At 35.8% G+C, this 15,398-nt stretch overlaps 1 protein-coding gene across 1 annotated transcript in view; it reads left to right on the forward strand.

The window, feature by feature from the left end:
- LOC145243744 (uncharacterized) overlaps positions 1-12,087 on the forward strand; it is a 102,386-nt gene extending 90,299 nt beyond the window's left edge. Inside the window, exons 12-14 of the mRNA XM_080106789.1 lie at positions 515-732; positions 8,204-8,454; positions 11,838-12,087. Of these exons, the coding sequence (XP_079962915.1) occupies positions 515-732; positions 8,204-8,454; positions 11,838-12,087 (719 nt within the window). The remainder of the gene's footprint in view (positions 1-514; positions 733-8,203; positions 8,455-11,837) is intronic.
- Positions 12,088-15,398: the final 3,311 nt, after the last annotated feature.

Below are 15,398 nucleotides of genomic sequence, written 5' to 3' on the forward strand. Positions count from 1 at the left end.
ATAAACCAAATTATTTCTGCTTACATCCGTATTATGTCAGCCACCTGCTTTCCATGACCTCGCGTTACCCCAATCGAGTGGCTGGAATCTATATATATAATATATATGATTTACCTCAAGACACCCGGGCATCGCCGGGTACCCCCCGCTAGTATAAGAACTAAAGGACAAAATAGGGAATACATATGAATGCTCTGTTTGCATAATTAAAACTTTTTTATTATAAATAAATAACTATATCTTCAATTATTATCTGTAATTTATGAAAAGGCACATTTGAAATCAATAGATGAAGTTGGTTCTGTGTTTCTGCTATTAAATCAATTCAGAAATCTTTGTGATTTGTCCACACGTATTTATTTATTTATTTATTTATTTTTACTTAGTCATAAAATGTACAAACACAAACAAAATCCATAGTTTAGAAGTAAATCGATTTGGAAATGTTGTAGCTTTGGACATTTAATAAATAATTATGAATAATTATGACTATGTTTATTGTTGTCGCCAACAGGGGGCGCCCAGGAACCAACGTCTGCCCGTTCACGGGTGATTGTCATGAGTTGGTGGTTGTTTACGCTCCTTGTGAGCACTTACTATACGGCTAATCTGACGGCGCACTTCACGATAGTCGACCAACCTTCAACGATTGAAACGCTTAGCGATCTTGCGAAAGAGGAAACTCTCGTCCCAATCACGTTTAAAGGATCAAGTATCTACGATTCTTTCAAGGTAAGTTGTTAAATTAGAATGTGAAAAATTTCTGTTTCTCTTCAGATATTATTTTGGAAATTATTTAATATTTACAAATGATGAAAAGTCCATGAAGATTTTAGTGGATGGTGACGGCCTTTTCTAACCAGTAAAAGGTTAATCCATGTCAATGGCATTATTGTGTGCTTTTGAAATATGTAACGTATCGTTTTTAAATAGATAGTTTATACACACACACATATATACATATATATATATATAACTACTTCATTTACTCACGTAAAATTAATATACAAAAGTATAGATTAATGCGTAAACTTTAAGTATTTACTTCAAAAGTGCTCAATACATAGGTAGAGCTAGTTAGTAATTTCTAAAATATATATGGCGATTAAGCTACACTGAATATTCGGTGTTTCATCCACTCTAGGATTCCTCAGGCTTATGCGCGAATTCTGTGGTTGTTTGTCGTTTTTATATGGTCCTCTTCTATTGAGGGTTTAGTTAGCCAATCAGCTTTCTAGTATCCACCGCGCCCCCTCCTATCAGCCAATGGGCATGCATTTTATCGAACAAAGGATCTGTTTTAAAACTAGGTTAGTGGTTTAAGGCAGACATTTTCTTTTTTTTTTTTGTTAGTTTATATATAAATATACATATGTGTACATACATATTTGCACATATATATACATATATATATACATACATATATGTGTGGTCGTTTATGTATATTCATGTTTATTTAATTTATTTATTTGTTTATTTTCTATTGTTTTTGTAAGTTTTAAAACTATTTTGTATCGCTATCCTAGAGTAAATTTTATTTTGTGAACACAGTTATTTGCTATTTCTCTTCTACAGTTTAATAGATGTTGGGGTTCTTTAAATCAATAGAAGAGGAGCATATGAAAACGATAAACAACCACAGAATTCGCGCATAAGCCTGAGGAATCCTAGAGTGGATGAAACGCCGAATATTCAGTGTAGCGTGTAGCTTAATCGCCATAGACATTTTATAAATTACTATATATATATATATATATATATATATATATATATATATATATATATATATATGATTGCAACGTCTTGTCAGACGAGAGCCAGTCCCTCAAACATTTAAAATCCATGAGCCCAAATGCCCGAGGGAGTATTTATACAAATATGATGTTATAGAGTCTTAGCTTTGTACGACAGCTAAGTCTCTCTCTCTCAGTTCAAAATGTTGAGATCCAGCAACAAGCAAGAGCAAGATAGCCAGCAACAAATTAAACTGCAGACCAGCTTAATGCGGGTACTGGTCTTCCGCTTTATGGTTTTTTTAAATCAGAGATTTGCTTTTCCTAGAAATATACAGAATAAGAGAGAGATAGAGAGAGAGAGAGAGAGAGGAGGGAGAGAAACTACAATAATCAGGTTAATTGTTAAAATAGATGTTAAAGAATTATGTGGGAAAAACTCAAACGATGAACGAAATAAGCACAATGTTATAACTTGTAACGCAGTTTTATGACAAATCTTTGTTGAGAATGTATTTGAAGACAACTATATAGTAGTAAGAAGGTATTGTGTTTGAACCGACCGACAGACTTGTTTTGACTGACAGACTTGTTTTGACCGACAGACTTGGGTAAAACATTGTGCATGAATATCACTCCTGTCACGCATGGAAAAGAAAGGGATATTTATTCGTTATGGTAGGCAGACGATTGCTCCACTGTTAATGTCTTACCAGGTTAAAGAAAAATTGGAGCCAAGTCAAGCATCTTCTGTTAAACCGACAGTAAGAAGAGATTATACCCTACGAGATTATGAAAGTTAGTTTTGTACATATCTAAGGCAAGGATAATGCATTTGAAATATACACGTCTAAGGCAAGGATAATGAACTTGAAATATACATGTCTAAGGCAAGGATAATGAATTTGAAACATACACGTCTAAGGCAAGGATAATGAATTTGAAACATACACGTCTAAGGCAAGGATAATGAACTTGAAACATACACGTGAAAGGCAAGGATAATGAACTTGAAATATACATGTCTAAGGCAAGGATAATGAACTTGAAATATACATGTCTAAGGCAAGGATAATGAATTTGAAAATACACGTCTAAGGCAGAGATAATGAACTTGAAACATACAAGTTTAAAGCAAGGATAATGAAATTTAAACATACACGTCTAAGGCAAGGATAATGAGTTTGAAACATACATGTCTAAGGCAAACGTAATGAACTTGAAAAATACACATCTAAGGCAGAGATAATGAACGTGAAGCATACACATCTTAAGCAAAGATATTAAACTTGAGACAAACACATTAAATGCAAGGATAATGAACTTAGCACATACACGTCTAAGGCAAAGATAATGAACTTGAAACATGCACATTTAAGGCAAAGATAATTAACTTGAAACATACACGTCTAAAGCAAAGATATTAAACTTGAAACATATATGTTTAAAGCAAGTATAATGAAATTAAAAAATACACATATAAAGCAAAGATAAGGAACTTAATACTTACACGTCTAAGGCAAGGATAATAAACTTAAAATATACATGTCCAAGGCAAAAATAATGAACTTGAAATATACACGTCTAATAAACAGATAACGAACTTGAAACATACGAGTCTAAGGCAATTATAATGAAATGAAAACGTACACATCTAAGACAAGGGTAATGGACTTGAAACATACGTCTAAGGCAAAGATAATGCGCTTGAAACATACACGTCTAAAGCAAAGATATTTAACTTGAAACATACACGTTTAAGGCAAGGATAGTGAAATTAAAACATACACGTCTAAGGCAGAGATAACGAACTTGAAACATACACGTTTAAGGCAAAGATAATTAACTTAAAACGTACACGTCCAAAGCATGGATAATGATCTTGAAACATACACGTCTAAGGCAAGGATAATGAACTTGAAAATATTCTAAGGCAAGGATAATTAACTCGAAACATACACGTCTAAAGAAAATATATTCAACTTGAAACATACACGTGTAAGGCAAGGATAATGAACTTGAAACATACATGTCTAAAGCAAAGATAACAGACTTGAAAGATACACGTCTATGGCAGGAATAATACGCTTGAAACATACACGCCCAAAGCAAGCATAATGATATTGAAACATACACGTCTAAGGCAAAGATAATCAACTTGAAACATACACGTTTAAGGCAGAGCTAATGAACTTGAAATATACACGTCTAAGGCAAGGATAATACGCTTGAAATATACACGCCCAAAGCAAGCATAATGATATTGAAACATACACGTCTAAGGCAAAGATAATCAACTTGAAACATACACGTTTAAGGCAGAGATAATGAACTTGAAATATACACGTCTAAGGCAAAGATAATAAACTTAAAACATACACGTCTAAGTCGAGGATATTGAACTTTAAACATAAATTTCCAAGGCAAGGGTAATTAACTTGATACATACACGTCTAAGGCAAAGATAATGCGCTTGAAACATACACGTCTAAAACAAAGATATTTAACTGAAAACATACGAGTTTAAAGAAAGGATAATAAGCTTGAAACATAAACGTCTAAGGCAGAAATAATGAAATTGAAACATACAAGTTTAAGGCCAAGATAATGAACTTGAGACATACAAGTCTAAGGCAAGAATAATGAACTTGAAATATACTCGTCTAAGGCAAAGATAATGAAGTGGAAACATACATGGCTAAGGCAGGAATAATGAACTTGAAACATAAACGTCTAAGACAAGGATAATTAATTTTAAATATACACGTCTAAGGCAAAGATGATGAACGTAAAACGTACCTATCAAAGGCAACGATAATCAAGGTGAAACATGCACGTCAAAGCCAAAGATAATGAACTTGAAAAATACACGTTTAAGGACAGGGTTAATGAACTTGAAACGTATACGTCTAAGGAAAAATAATGAACTTGAAATATACACGTCTATTTTAAGTGATAATAAAATTGGAACCTACACGGTTAAGACAAAAACTATGAACTTGGAACATGAAATGTTATCCTTGAATTGGCATTCCACTGAAACATGTCTGCACATATGTAACCAATAACGTTTGTAGAATAAACAAACTATATACGAGCTCTGTCCTTTTGCATTGAGCACTCTTTAAAATCTAGAATGAAACCTAACCTGGTGATTCTCGATGCAAACTATGTACTGCATGCAAGCAAATGTAAATATACAACTTTGCACTCATTTTCGAGGGGCGTTCGTATATATAGGAGGGAGTGTGGGTGCGTATCTTTGCAGGTGTATATAACGAGAGCATATGTGCGTGCGTATGTGTATGTGCGTATGCATGCTTATCCGTGTACATGCATGCGTGTGGGAGCGTGCATCTGTGGGTTATATTTGTATGCGGAGAAGTATGCCGGCGCGCCCGTGTGCACCCACATCTAACCAAAAAAGTGAATGTAAATATACAACTTTGCACTCATTTTCGAGGGGGCGTTCTAATATATATATATATATATATATATATATATATATAATTATATTTTTGCTATAATAATTAAATACCTACAGGCACTAGTGTTTCATCCTTTCGGGAATCTTCAGTGCAGATTTGAACCCCGCACCACGAGACACCTCTGACTCGATTTAGCGAAAACCTAATCCATTCGGCCACCATTAACCGCGTGAAATAACGTCGAATTTAAATATTTTAATTGTAAATGTTCATTTACGTCAGTCAGAAAGTGATCTAATCGTTAAACGATGATCTATGCATAAGAGCTAAATTGACCAACTTTAATTCAACTGAAAGTGATCAACGATAAGAAATGAATTTCTTAAAGGGGCTGTCATAATTATTTTTTTGCTATAATAATTAAATACCTACAGACACTAGTGTTTCATCCTTTCAGGATTCTTCAGTGCAGGGTGTCACGATTAACACCAGCCGAACGATTCGAACCCTGCACCACGATATATATATATATATATATATATATATATATATATATATATATATATATATATTATACCTGAGGGGATCAGAGGGGATTTCAAATTGCATTGTTATGATAATAGAACTTATGCATTCATGACCTGAAAGTTTCATCTCTCTATTGCAGATATTGATAGTGTGAGACTAATGCCATAAAAGAAGACAACGAAACGAAAAACCATGAGTAAATATTTGAGGATGAAATGAACTTGAAACTTCTTTATATAACGTGGCAGTTTGGAACAAATGACAGAAAGAAAGAAAAATCCGGGTCCGCAGTTTTTCTTTCTTTTATTTACATAAGTCGTTTATTACTGTTACCCTCCCGTCCTGACACCAGCTTAAAAGTCTCTCGATTTTGCTCCACTACACGCCGTTATATGTCCATTTTTTTCAGGCAAACTCTTTCTTCCCTCTTCATTTTACACGTCCATCTCCTTCGGCGCCGACTTTGTTTTTCCTCGACCACGTGGTGTCCTTTTTTTTCTTTTTCTTCAGACGCAAGCCCGGGCACACTTACTAATTTGCATATGTGTTAAAACACTGCTCCTGCTGCCGCCATCCATCCTTCGGCTGCCGCTGATATTTTCATACGCGCTCATATACGCTCTGTTAAAGAAGATTTGGCATTAACCTGCCATAAAACAAAACAACCAAACCAAACTCTACAAATAAATACTTGAAGATAAAAAGAAGTTGAAACATAAAAACTTTCCAAAATAACTGAATCCAGCATTAATTAACCTGAAAAGGGTTGATATGCTGTAAAACAAAACAACCAAACCAAACACTTTGAATAAATGTTTGAAGATAGAAAAAAATTAGTACATAAAATATTTACCAAAATGATGTGTTACTTTGGCCTTCGGGCCGAGATCAAAGTGTAGTATCTGTTCCGGCAGATACTGCAAGCAAAGACCATATGTGGGGGTAACCCCACATATCAGACCTTGGTCAATGTAGGGGAAACCCTTCATACCAATTGTCACTATCCAGCTCCCCTACTCCCCGGGGAGTTGGTCCCCATTTCCCCTTCACTCCTCACATTAAAAATCGGCCTTGTGCCTAATTTGCTCGGTGGGGGAGCAAATAAATACCATCTGTTCCGGCAGATACTGCAAGCAAAGACCATATGTTGGGGCAATCCCACATTTAAGACCTTGGTCAATGTAGGGGCAACCCTTCATACCAATTGTCACTATCCAGCTCCCCTACTCCCCGGGGAGTTGGTCCCCATTTCCCCTTCACTCCTCACTTTAAAAATCGGCCTTGTGCCTAATTTGCTCGGTGGGGGAGCAAATAAATACCATCTGTTCCGGCAGATACTGCAAGCAAAGACCATACGTGGGAGCAATCCCACATATCAGATCTTGGTCAATGTAGGGGCAACCCTTCATACCAATTGTCACTATCCAGCTCCCCTACTCCCCGGGGAGTTGGTCCCCATTTCCCCTTCACTCCTCACTTTAAAAATCGGCCTTGTGTCTAATTTGCTCGGTGGGGGAGCAAATAAATACCTCAAAGTTTAGTACCTGTTCCGGCAGATACTGCAAGCAAAGACCATATGTTGGGGCAATCCCACATATAAGACCTTGGTCAATGTAGGGGCAACCCTTCATACCAATTGTCACTATCCAGCTCCCCTACTCCCCGGGGAGTTGGTCCCCATTTCCCCTTCACTCCTCACTTTAAAAATCGGCCTTGTGCCTAATTTGCTCGGTGGGGGAGCAAATAAATACCTCAAAGTGTAGTATCTGTTCTTCAAATGCGGCACTTCCATTTCTTGTTCTCTTTCAGTGGAGGAGAAATCCTTCACGGCTGAGACAATTTTTATTTTTGTACCTTTTCTCCGCGTTAAAAAACGACCCTGGTGTCTAACTCTGCCCCGTGGGGAGGCAGTGTAAATATGTTTTATGATAGAAAGTCAAATAACATCATGAATAAATTTTTTTTTTTCAAAATTAATGCATTCGGCATGAAATTATCTGAAAACTGGTTATGTACTATAAAACGAAATAATAACACCAAAACCTGATGGAGCGCGTATGGCTACGAGGAAAAAAATCACGAACAGCGAAGGATGGATGGCAAGCGATTGTATTAGCAGCAGGAGCAGTGTTTGAACGCGTATGCAAATTAGGAAGTATGCACGAGCTGACGCGAAAAGAATAGGGGAAATAGGACACCAGGTGGTTGAGAAGAAACAAAATCGGCAAAATTCTTACGGGGGGGGCATTCATAAACGTTACTTTAAATATATATATACATCAGGTCACATAGTCGCCAACATAGGAACGTATACAGCATGTTTGTCGAGCCCAGCATCAATTGTAAACTAACTATAGCTTTGATAAAAAAAATAAATCTAAAATGATGAAGTTAAACTGATCTTTGATTCACTTTGTGAAAAGATGTGTATTTGTTGTATTCTACCTTTAGATTTATTATTTTTTATTGTTTATGATTCAAATTTTATTATTTAAAAATCTTCTTCTGTTTTAGATGTCAACGAATCAGGTGAAACAAACGATTTATAATCGGATGAAAGACGCGCCCAACGTGGTTACGTCGGAAGAATCTATACCGTTGGTGAAATCGGGGAAATATGTGCTTATCAGCGAGTGGTCAAGTCTCAACTTGTTGGCGGCCCAAAATTGTCGAAAATTGATGGTCCCCGGCAAAACGTTCGAGACAACCCAAATTGCGTTCGCCCTCCCCAAGGGATCAGCGTTGAACTCCGAAATGTCAACATTGTGAGTCCCCGTTTTTAGTTTTGCTTCGCAATCCTTATGATGAGAATTGTCAATTTGGATTATTTACTCACAAAGTGTGACACAAGGTCAGTGTTTAACAGGGAGTATATTCAACTCACTGAAAAGGAGCACTGTAAATGAGGCAGATCTTTTTTAATTTTTTTTTTTTTTTTTTTTTTTTTTACAGATGAGTAACCACTTATTTAGGTCAGAAAACGCTTGAGATACAAACAGCCAATCGAGAAAACAGCAATTTTCCCCTTTGTCAGAAAAATTGCTCATCGAATATGATGAGTAAAAAAAAAAAAGTAGAAGAAGAGAATGTTTTCATCTTTTTCACTATTATTAAATTATGGTTATAATAGTTTATCAGTAATAATTATATTAATATTATTAGCAAAGATAACCGCGTTTCGCGTGGGACGTCACTGTGCACTCGGGTACCCGCGGTTCGACCACCCTTGCAGTAAGTTAATGTTATAAGAGCAACTGTTGCTTAAGGTGTTTTACCTGAAAGCACTTCGTTCAAGATACATTGAGATCATTGCCAAGGCTGCTGCAAAGAAGGTGGGCTCTCTATACCGTGCTTGAAAGTTACTTACTCCTGAAAGTATCCTCTACCTCTACAAAGCCGCCATTCGCCCATGTATGGAGTACTGCTGTCACATTTGGGCTGGTGCATCTGCTACTAGTCTCTCACTCCTGGACAGGATCCAAAAGAGAGTCGCCAACCTAATAGGTCCCGAACTGTCATCTAAACTTCAGCCCCTGTCCCACCGATGAAATGTTGCATCCCTCTGCCTGTTTTACAAGTATTTTAATGGTGGATGCTCTGACGAATTACAAGCCCTTGTACCCCCTCGACGAAAATACCCCCGACAAACCCGACAAGCAGCAAAGTCCCACCCCTACACAGTTGAGATCCCTAGATGTAAGAAAGCCTTTTACTCTAATATCTTCTTCCCCAGAACTGCAGGACTTTGAAATTCTCTTCCGGTTTCTTGCTTCCCCAACTGTACTGACATGCAGAAGTTCAAGTGTCATGTGAACAGACATCTTGCTGCTAAACTCCCTACATAGTGAGTACCTCTGTAACTTAGGTCCCTGATAGTAGCCCCCTACATCAAAATGACAATGTGCCTTGTTTGGGGTGAAAATGTAATAAAAAAAAAATTTTTTTTTAAACATTTAACTACCTCTTGAAGTGACTGAAATCTAACCATGAACTTTAAAGCAAATAGATTTTATTCACGTTGACAGTTATATTGTTGCACATAAAAATTGGAACAATTACAAAATAACAAACACATTTTTATCAAAGACATAGCAAGGTGCCCCAGCTTAATGTGCACCATCCTTAGGTAGGAAGTTTATGAAAGGCTGCACCAAATATGACCTTACATTTTGACCTTAACCTTGTGCACCATCCCTAGGTAGGAAACCATCATCATTTCAGATTTGATCATGATCGGTCCAGTGGTATAGGATGTACGAGAACATATATATATATATATATATATATATATATACACATATACATATATACATAGGCTATGACCTTTACCTATGACCTTTACCTTTGACCTTTCTTTACCTTGGAAAATGGGTGGGGGACAATCATCATGCCAGGTGTGATCATGATCGGTCCAGTGATGTGAACTGTAGGAGAGCATCTATATATATAGGCTATGACCTGGATCTTTGACCTTAACCTTAAAAAATGGTGTGCAGCATCCCTGCGTGGGGGGGGGGCTATTATCATGCCAGATTTGGTCATGATCCGTCCAGTGATGTGGGCTGTAGGAGAGTTGTACACACAGACACACACACACGAACGATACTACTTTATATATAGAGATATGTGTTTCACTCATAGGTAATTTATTTCATTATTTATTATGCACATATTACTTTCTGTTTAGATCAGAAATTTTGTATGTAGCGAACTAAGAATCATGGTCATATGTGTCACTAAGTCAGATTTTTGAAAACAATACTATCCACAAACTTCAGAATTATGTTGCTTTCTCTTTTTTTTAATTTTCTTCCTTTGAAGATTGTAACGCTCGGTATAGGGCAGCCAAACCAGCTGCCAACATTGCCCTGCTTTTTATTGAAACCAACCGAGAGCTCTTTTAAGTATCCTTGTTGTTCCCTTAAGTGCAATTGTCTGGATCTCTTTTGCACTCATTTGCGAGGAACATAATAGAAATGATGATGCGACTTAGTGGCCAAAGCATCAACCACCATTTTTAAAACTTGGACGAAAAAAAAATCAAGTTAGATATAAAAATGCCAATAAAACACTTTTCCGCAGGTTAAGATATCTTTTTCAAAAGAATACGAACCAATCATGGTCACGTATACCTATCGACTTTGCTTGCTCGCTTGACAGGCATTACTACCTTAAGCAGCTGCGTTGTCAATGACAATGATACACAGTTTACGTTGAAAAGATTTTTTTGCCATACTGGCTTTTAAAATGTTAATGGTACTCCAATTTTTGTGGCTTTTAAATTTTTAATGGTACTCCAATTTTTGTGGCTTTTAAAATTTTAATGGTACTCCAATTTTTGTGGCTTTTAAAATTTTTAAATTTTAATGGTACTCCAATTTTTGTGGCTTTTAAAATTTTAATGGTACTCCAATTTTTGTGGCTTTTAAAAATTTTAATGGTACTCCAATTTTTGTGGCTTTTAAAATTTTTTAATTTTGATGGTACTCCAATTTTTGTGGCTTTTAAAATTTTAATGGTACTCCAATTTTTGTGGCTTTTAAAATTTTAATGGTACTCCAATTTTTGTGGCTTTTAAAATTTTAATGGTACTCCAATTTTTGTGGCTTTTAAAATTTTAATGGTACTCCAATTTTTGTGGCTTTTAAAATTTTGAAATTTTAATGGTACTCCAATTTTTGTGGCTTTTAAAATTTTGAAATTTTAATGGTACTCCAATTTTTGTGGCTTTTAAAATTTTGAAATTTTAATGGTACTCCAATTTTTGTGGCTTTTAAAATTTTGAAATTTTAATGGTACTCCAATTTTTGTGGCTTTTAAATTTTTAATCGTACTCCAATTTTTGTAGCTTTTAAAATTTTGATTTTAAAAATTAGGGGACTTTACTTTTAGAACGACCATCGTATGACAGGATGCGCTCCAGACGCCCATGCACAGCTATCATCAATCGCTGGTAACAATGCATTTAGAATGGTGGTAACTATGTAGAAATATACATTCTAAAGCACAAACGGTTGTTCGTTTTAATGGTACAACTTCCGTCTTCGCAGACCTCTAACTTTTAAAGATAAAATACGAGGCTTTACTGTTGGATTGACTTTCGTATAACAATTCAATTCAATATCATTTTGTATCTTTTTTTTTTTAGAATCAACATCATGAGAGAGGCGGGCCTGGTAGAAAAATGGCGTTTGTTTTGGTTACGAAAGCATGGGGCCTGTTCCAAGCCGACTGACCAAACACCAGTAACGCTGGACATCGAGTCACTAGGTGGCGTTTACATCGTTTTTGGACTTTTCACGTTAGCCGCGTCACTCATTTTCGCGTTTGAAATATTCAACCACAATCAGAATAGACGGAAGAAGAGAATCCCGCTTAATGACGTCACGCAATATTAAGTAAATAGAATATTTCATTTATTTGTTTGCAAAATGCCTGCAACAAAAAAATATCGTAAATTTACGTTTAGAAATCAAATGGTTTAATTGACTTCCGCTTTTAGATCACCTGGGACTCTTACTTGTTGATTATATTTGTTGCGCATAAAATAGTTTCAGACATTAAAATTTGTAAAACAGCAGGAGCTATTTGTCGTACCGTAATTTGTTGTGCGTTAATTTGTCATACCTAAATATCAAATAAATCGGGAATGAGCAGGAGGAAATTATGGTAACTTAATTTGTCATGCGAAATTTGTATAACCGTGTTTTTTTTTCGAGAGGTTAGCCGCGTCTTTCATTTTTGCGTTTGAAATATTTAACCACAACCAGAAAAGACGAAAAGAATCTCACTTAATGACGTCACACGTAATATTAAATAAATAAACGGAATGTTCTGTTTATTTACTTGCAAAGGTGATTTTAATTTTAATATATATATATATATATATATATATATATATATATATATATATACATATATATATATATGTATATATATGTATATATATGTATATATATATATGTATATATATATATGTATATATATATATATGTATATATATATATATTTATGCCATTAAAATCGATAAAACTTCAGGTAAATTGTCAAAGTTGAAAGTTTGTTAAATGTTATCGAAAAGAATAGAAATCGCGATTGACTTCCGTTTTGGGGTCACCTCTAACCTTTAGTTGCTGATTGTGTTTGTTGTATATAGAATCGTTATGGCCATTAAATTTTATAAAACCTTCAGGAAAATTGCCAGAGTTAAAAGAATAGTAGTTCGATGGTAGAAACTATTGGAGCGGAAATTTTTCTGTGTCTATGTAATAGAAGGTATTATTCGATTCAAACGACACTCTTCTGGAGGTTGAAGGTTCTAATTGTCAATGTGGACGATACAAAGAATGCAATTGTGGCTTAGTGGGGGATGCCCTTTTCTCTTCCCTGCAATCTCTCTCCCACAGAAGAGATTAGCGAGCCTGTCTTTGTTTTATCGTTATTTCCATGGCAAGTGCTCGTCCGAGCTCCAATCTCCTCCCCCTCGCCAATCTTTCACAAGAAACACTCGTCTGGCTGAAACCACTGTCAGTAATTTTTCCCACTCTTTATCTGTGCCTAAATCAAAACGTAGATTCCATGAACAAAGCTTCTTTCTGAGAAGTGCACGCCTGTGGAACTCTCTTACGTTTGCCTGTTTCCCACCTGACTACAACTTGGATGTCTTCAAGTCCAACGTAAACAAATTCCTGACAAATCGCTCCCTTATCAAATCTCTAATACTAACGATTACTACGATACGATCCCATTGATTACTGTACACGCAATAACCCTTGTCCCCGAATGGCTTCCGGGCCTTGATAAGTGGTGACCTCCATGTAAAAAAAAACTTACTGAAAGAACAAGAACATGAACATTAAGTAAAGAGTTCCGTTTGAACCTGCGCAGGGATTCCTGAGTTCGACAGTAATATTCCTGAGTTTCACAAAAATTGTAATACAAAGTATTCTTGGCGCCAGCGACCGAGCTTCTGCTTGTGACGGGATTGGGAGGGAAGAAGAAAACAAGAAAAACGTAATTTTGTAGATGATTTTTTTTTTAATAGCAATTTGCATATGAGGTGGTATGTTGTCAATTAAAAGGACGAATTAGTGAGACGGGGTTTTACGTTGAGTAAAACTGAATTGAACGTTTCGATATTTCGCGTGCGAGTTTACATATACAGGGTGAATCAGAGGAAACGGATGTTTTGGATTCACCATTTTTCATGCAAGTTCACGACTCCACGGTAACATGAGGGCAATAAATTAAAAAGAAAAACAATTCAAAATCAATAACTAAAACAAAATTTAATAAAAAAAAGACAAACAAATAACAACAAACTAAACAGCATCTTAAGCAGGTTTAAAGAGTACCTTCCTCACTCCTTATCACTTACTCAAGAAGAGCAAGGAGCGTTCTAAAAAAACATCTGTTTACCGTGACTCACCCTGTATATAAGGAGAAAGGGTAATCTCCAAAAATACCGTTAGGGCTTACAACATGGCCGCCAGAAGAGTCAACAAAAAACTGCGAATAAAATATATAAAACTCGTAATTTCTGTTTTTAAAGTGGGTTGTCAATTTTCTTTATGAAATATACTTCCAAAATAAACTATTACAGTCGTTTAAAACATAATAGAAGTATTATTTTTTATTTTTTAAAAACAATGTTTACAAAATGTCTACGCACGTTCGTAGACATTTTGTAAACATATACAAAATAGTTTTGGAGCTAGTTTTATTAATGCGTGTATTTTGAAATGTAAATCACTGGCGACCATGTTTGAATAGGCGGTATATGAAAGGGGCCAACCCTCAGTTTGTTCAGGTATGCTGAAAACGAATACCGCAAGGAAAATTAGCACAGACAGACGAATAGTTTTCGAGATAGTAATGCGTGTGTTTTGAAATTTAAATCACTGGCGACGATGTTTGAACAGGCGGCATATGAAAGGGGCCAACCCTCAGTTTGTTCAGGTATGCTGAAAACGAATATCGCAAGGAAAATTAGCACAGACGGACAAATAGTTTTCTAGATATTAATGCGTGTATTTTGAAATGTAAATCACTGGCGACCATGTTTGAACAGGCGGCATATGAGAGGGGCAAACCTTAAGTTTGTTCAGGTATGCTGAAAACGAATATCGCAAGGAAAATTAGCAGTGACAAATAGTGTTGGAGCTAGTTTTATTAACGCGTGTATTTTGAAATGTAAATAACTGGCGACCATGTTTGAACAGGCGACATATGAACGGGGGTAACCATCAGTTTGTTCAGGTATGCTGAAAACGAATATCACAAGGAAAATTAGCAGAGACAATTAGTTTTCGAAATAGTTTTATTAATGCGTGTATTTTGAAATGTACATCACTGGCGACTATGTTTGAACAGGCGGCATATGAAAGGGGGCAACCCTCAGTGTGTTCAGGTATGTTGAAAACGAATATCGCAAGGAAAATCAGCACAGACTGACTATAGATTCACCATCAAAGTATTGAAATATTTTTTTAATTTTATAAAGGAATCACTACTTATCAAGCCCCAGAGGCCACTCGAGGATAAGGGTTAAAGTGTGTACAGTAGTCAATGGGACAATATCATAGTAATCGTTAGAAGTGTAAATTTGCTAAATTGGATTACTTAAGAGGAACGGCTCATCAAGAACTTGTTTGCATTGGACTTGAAGACGACGAAATAAAAATATAAAGTTGAAAGAACAAGCGAAAAA

Source organism: Euprymna scolopes, chromosome 22 (genome assembly GCF_053919585.1).
Source record: "Euprymna scolopes isolate OS-2025 chromosome 22, ASM5391958v1, whole genome shotgun sequence".
Taxonomy (NCBI): domain Eukaryota; kingdom Metazoa; phylum Mollusca; class Cephalopoda; order Sepiida; family Sepiolidae; genus Euprymna; species Euprymna scolopes.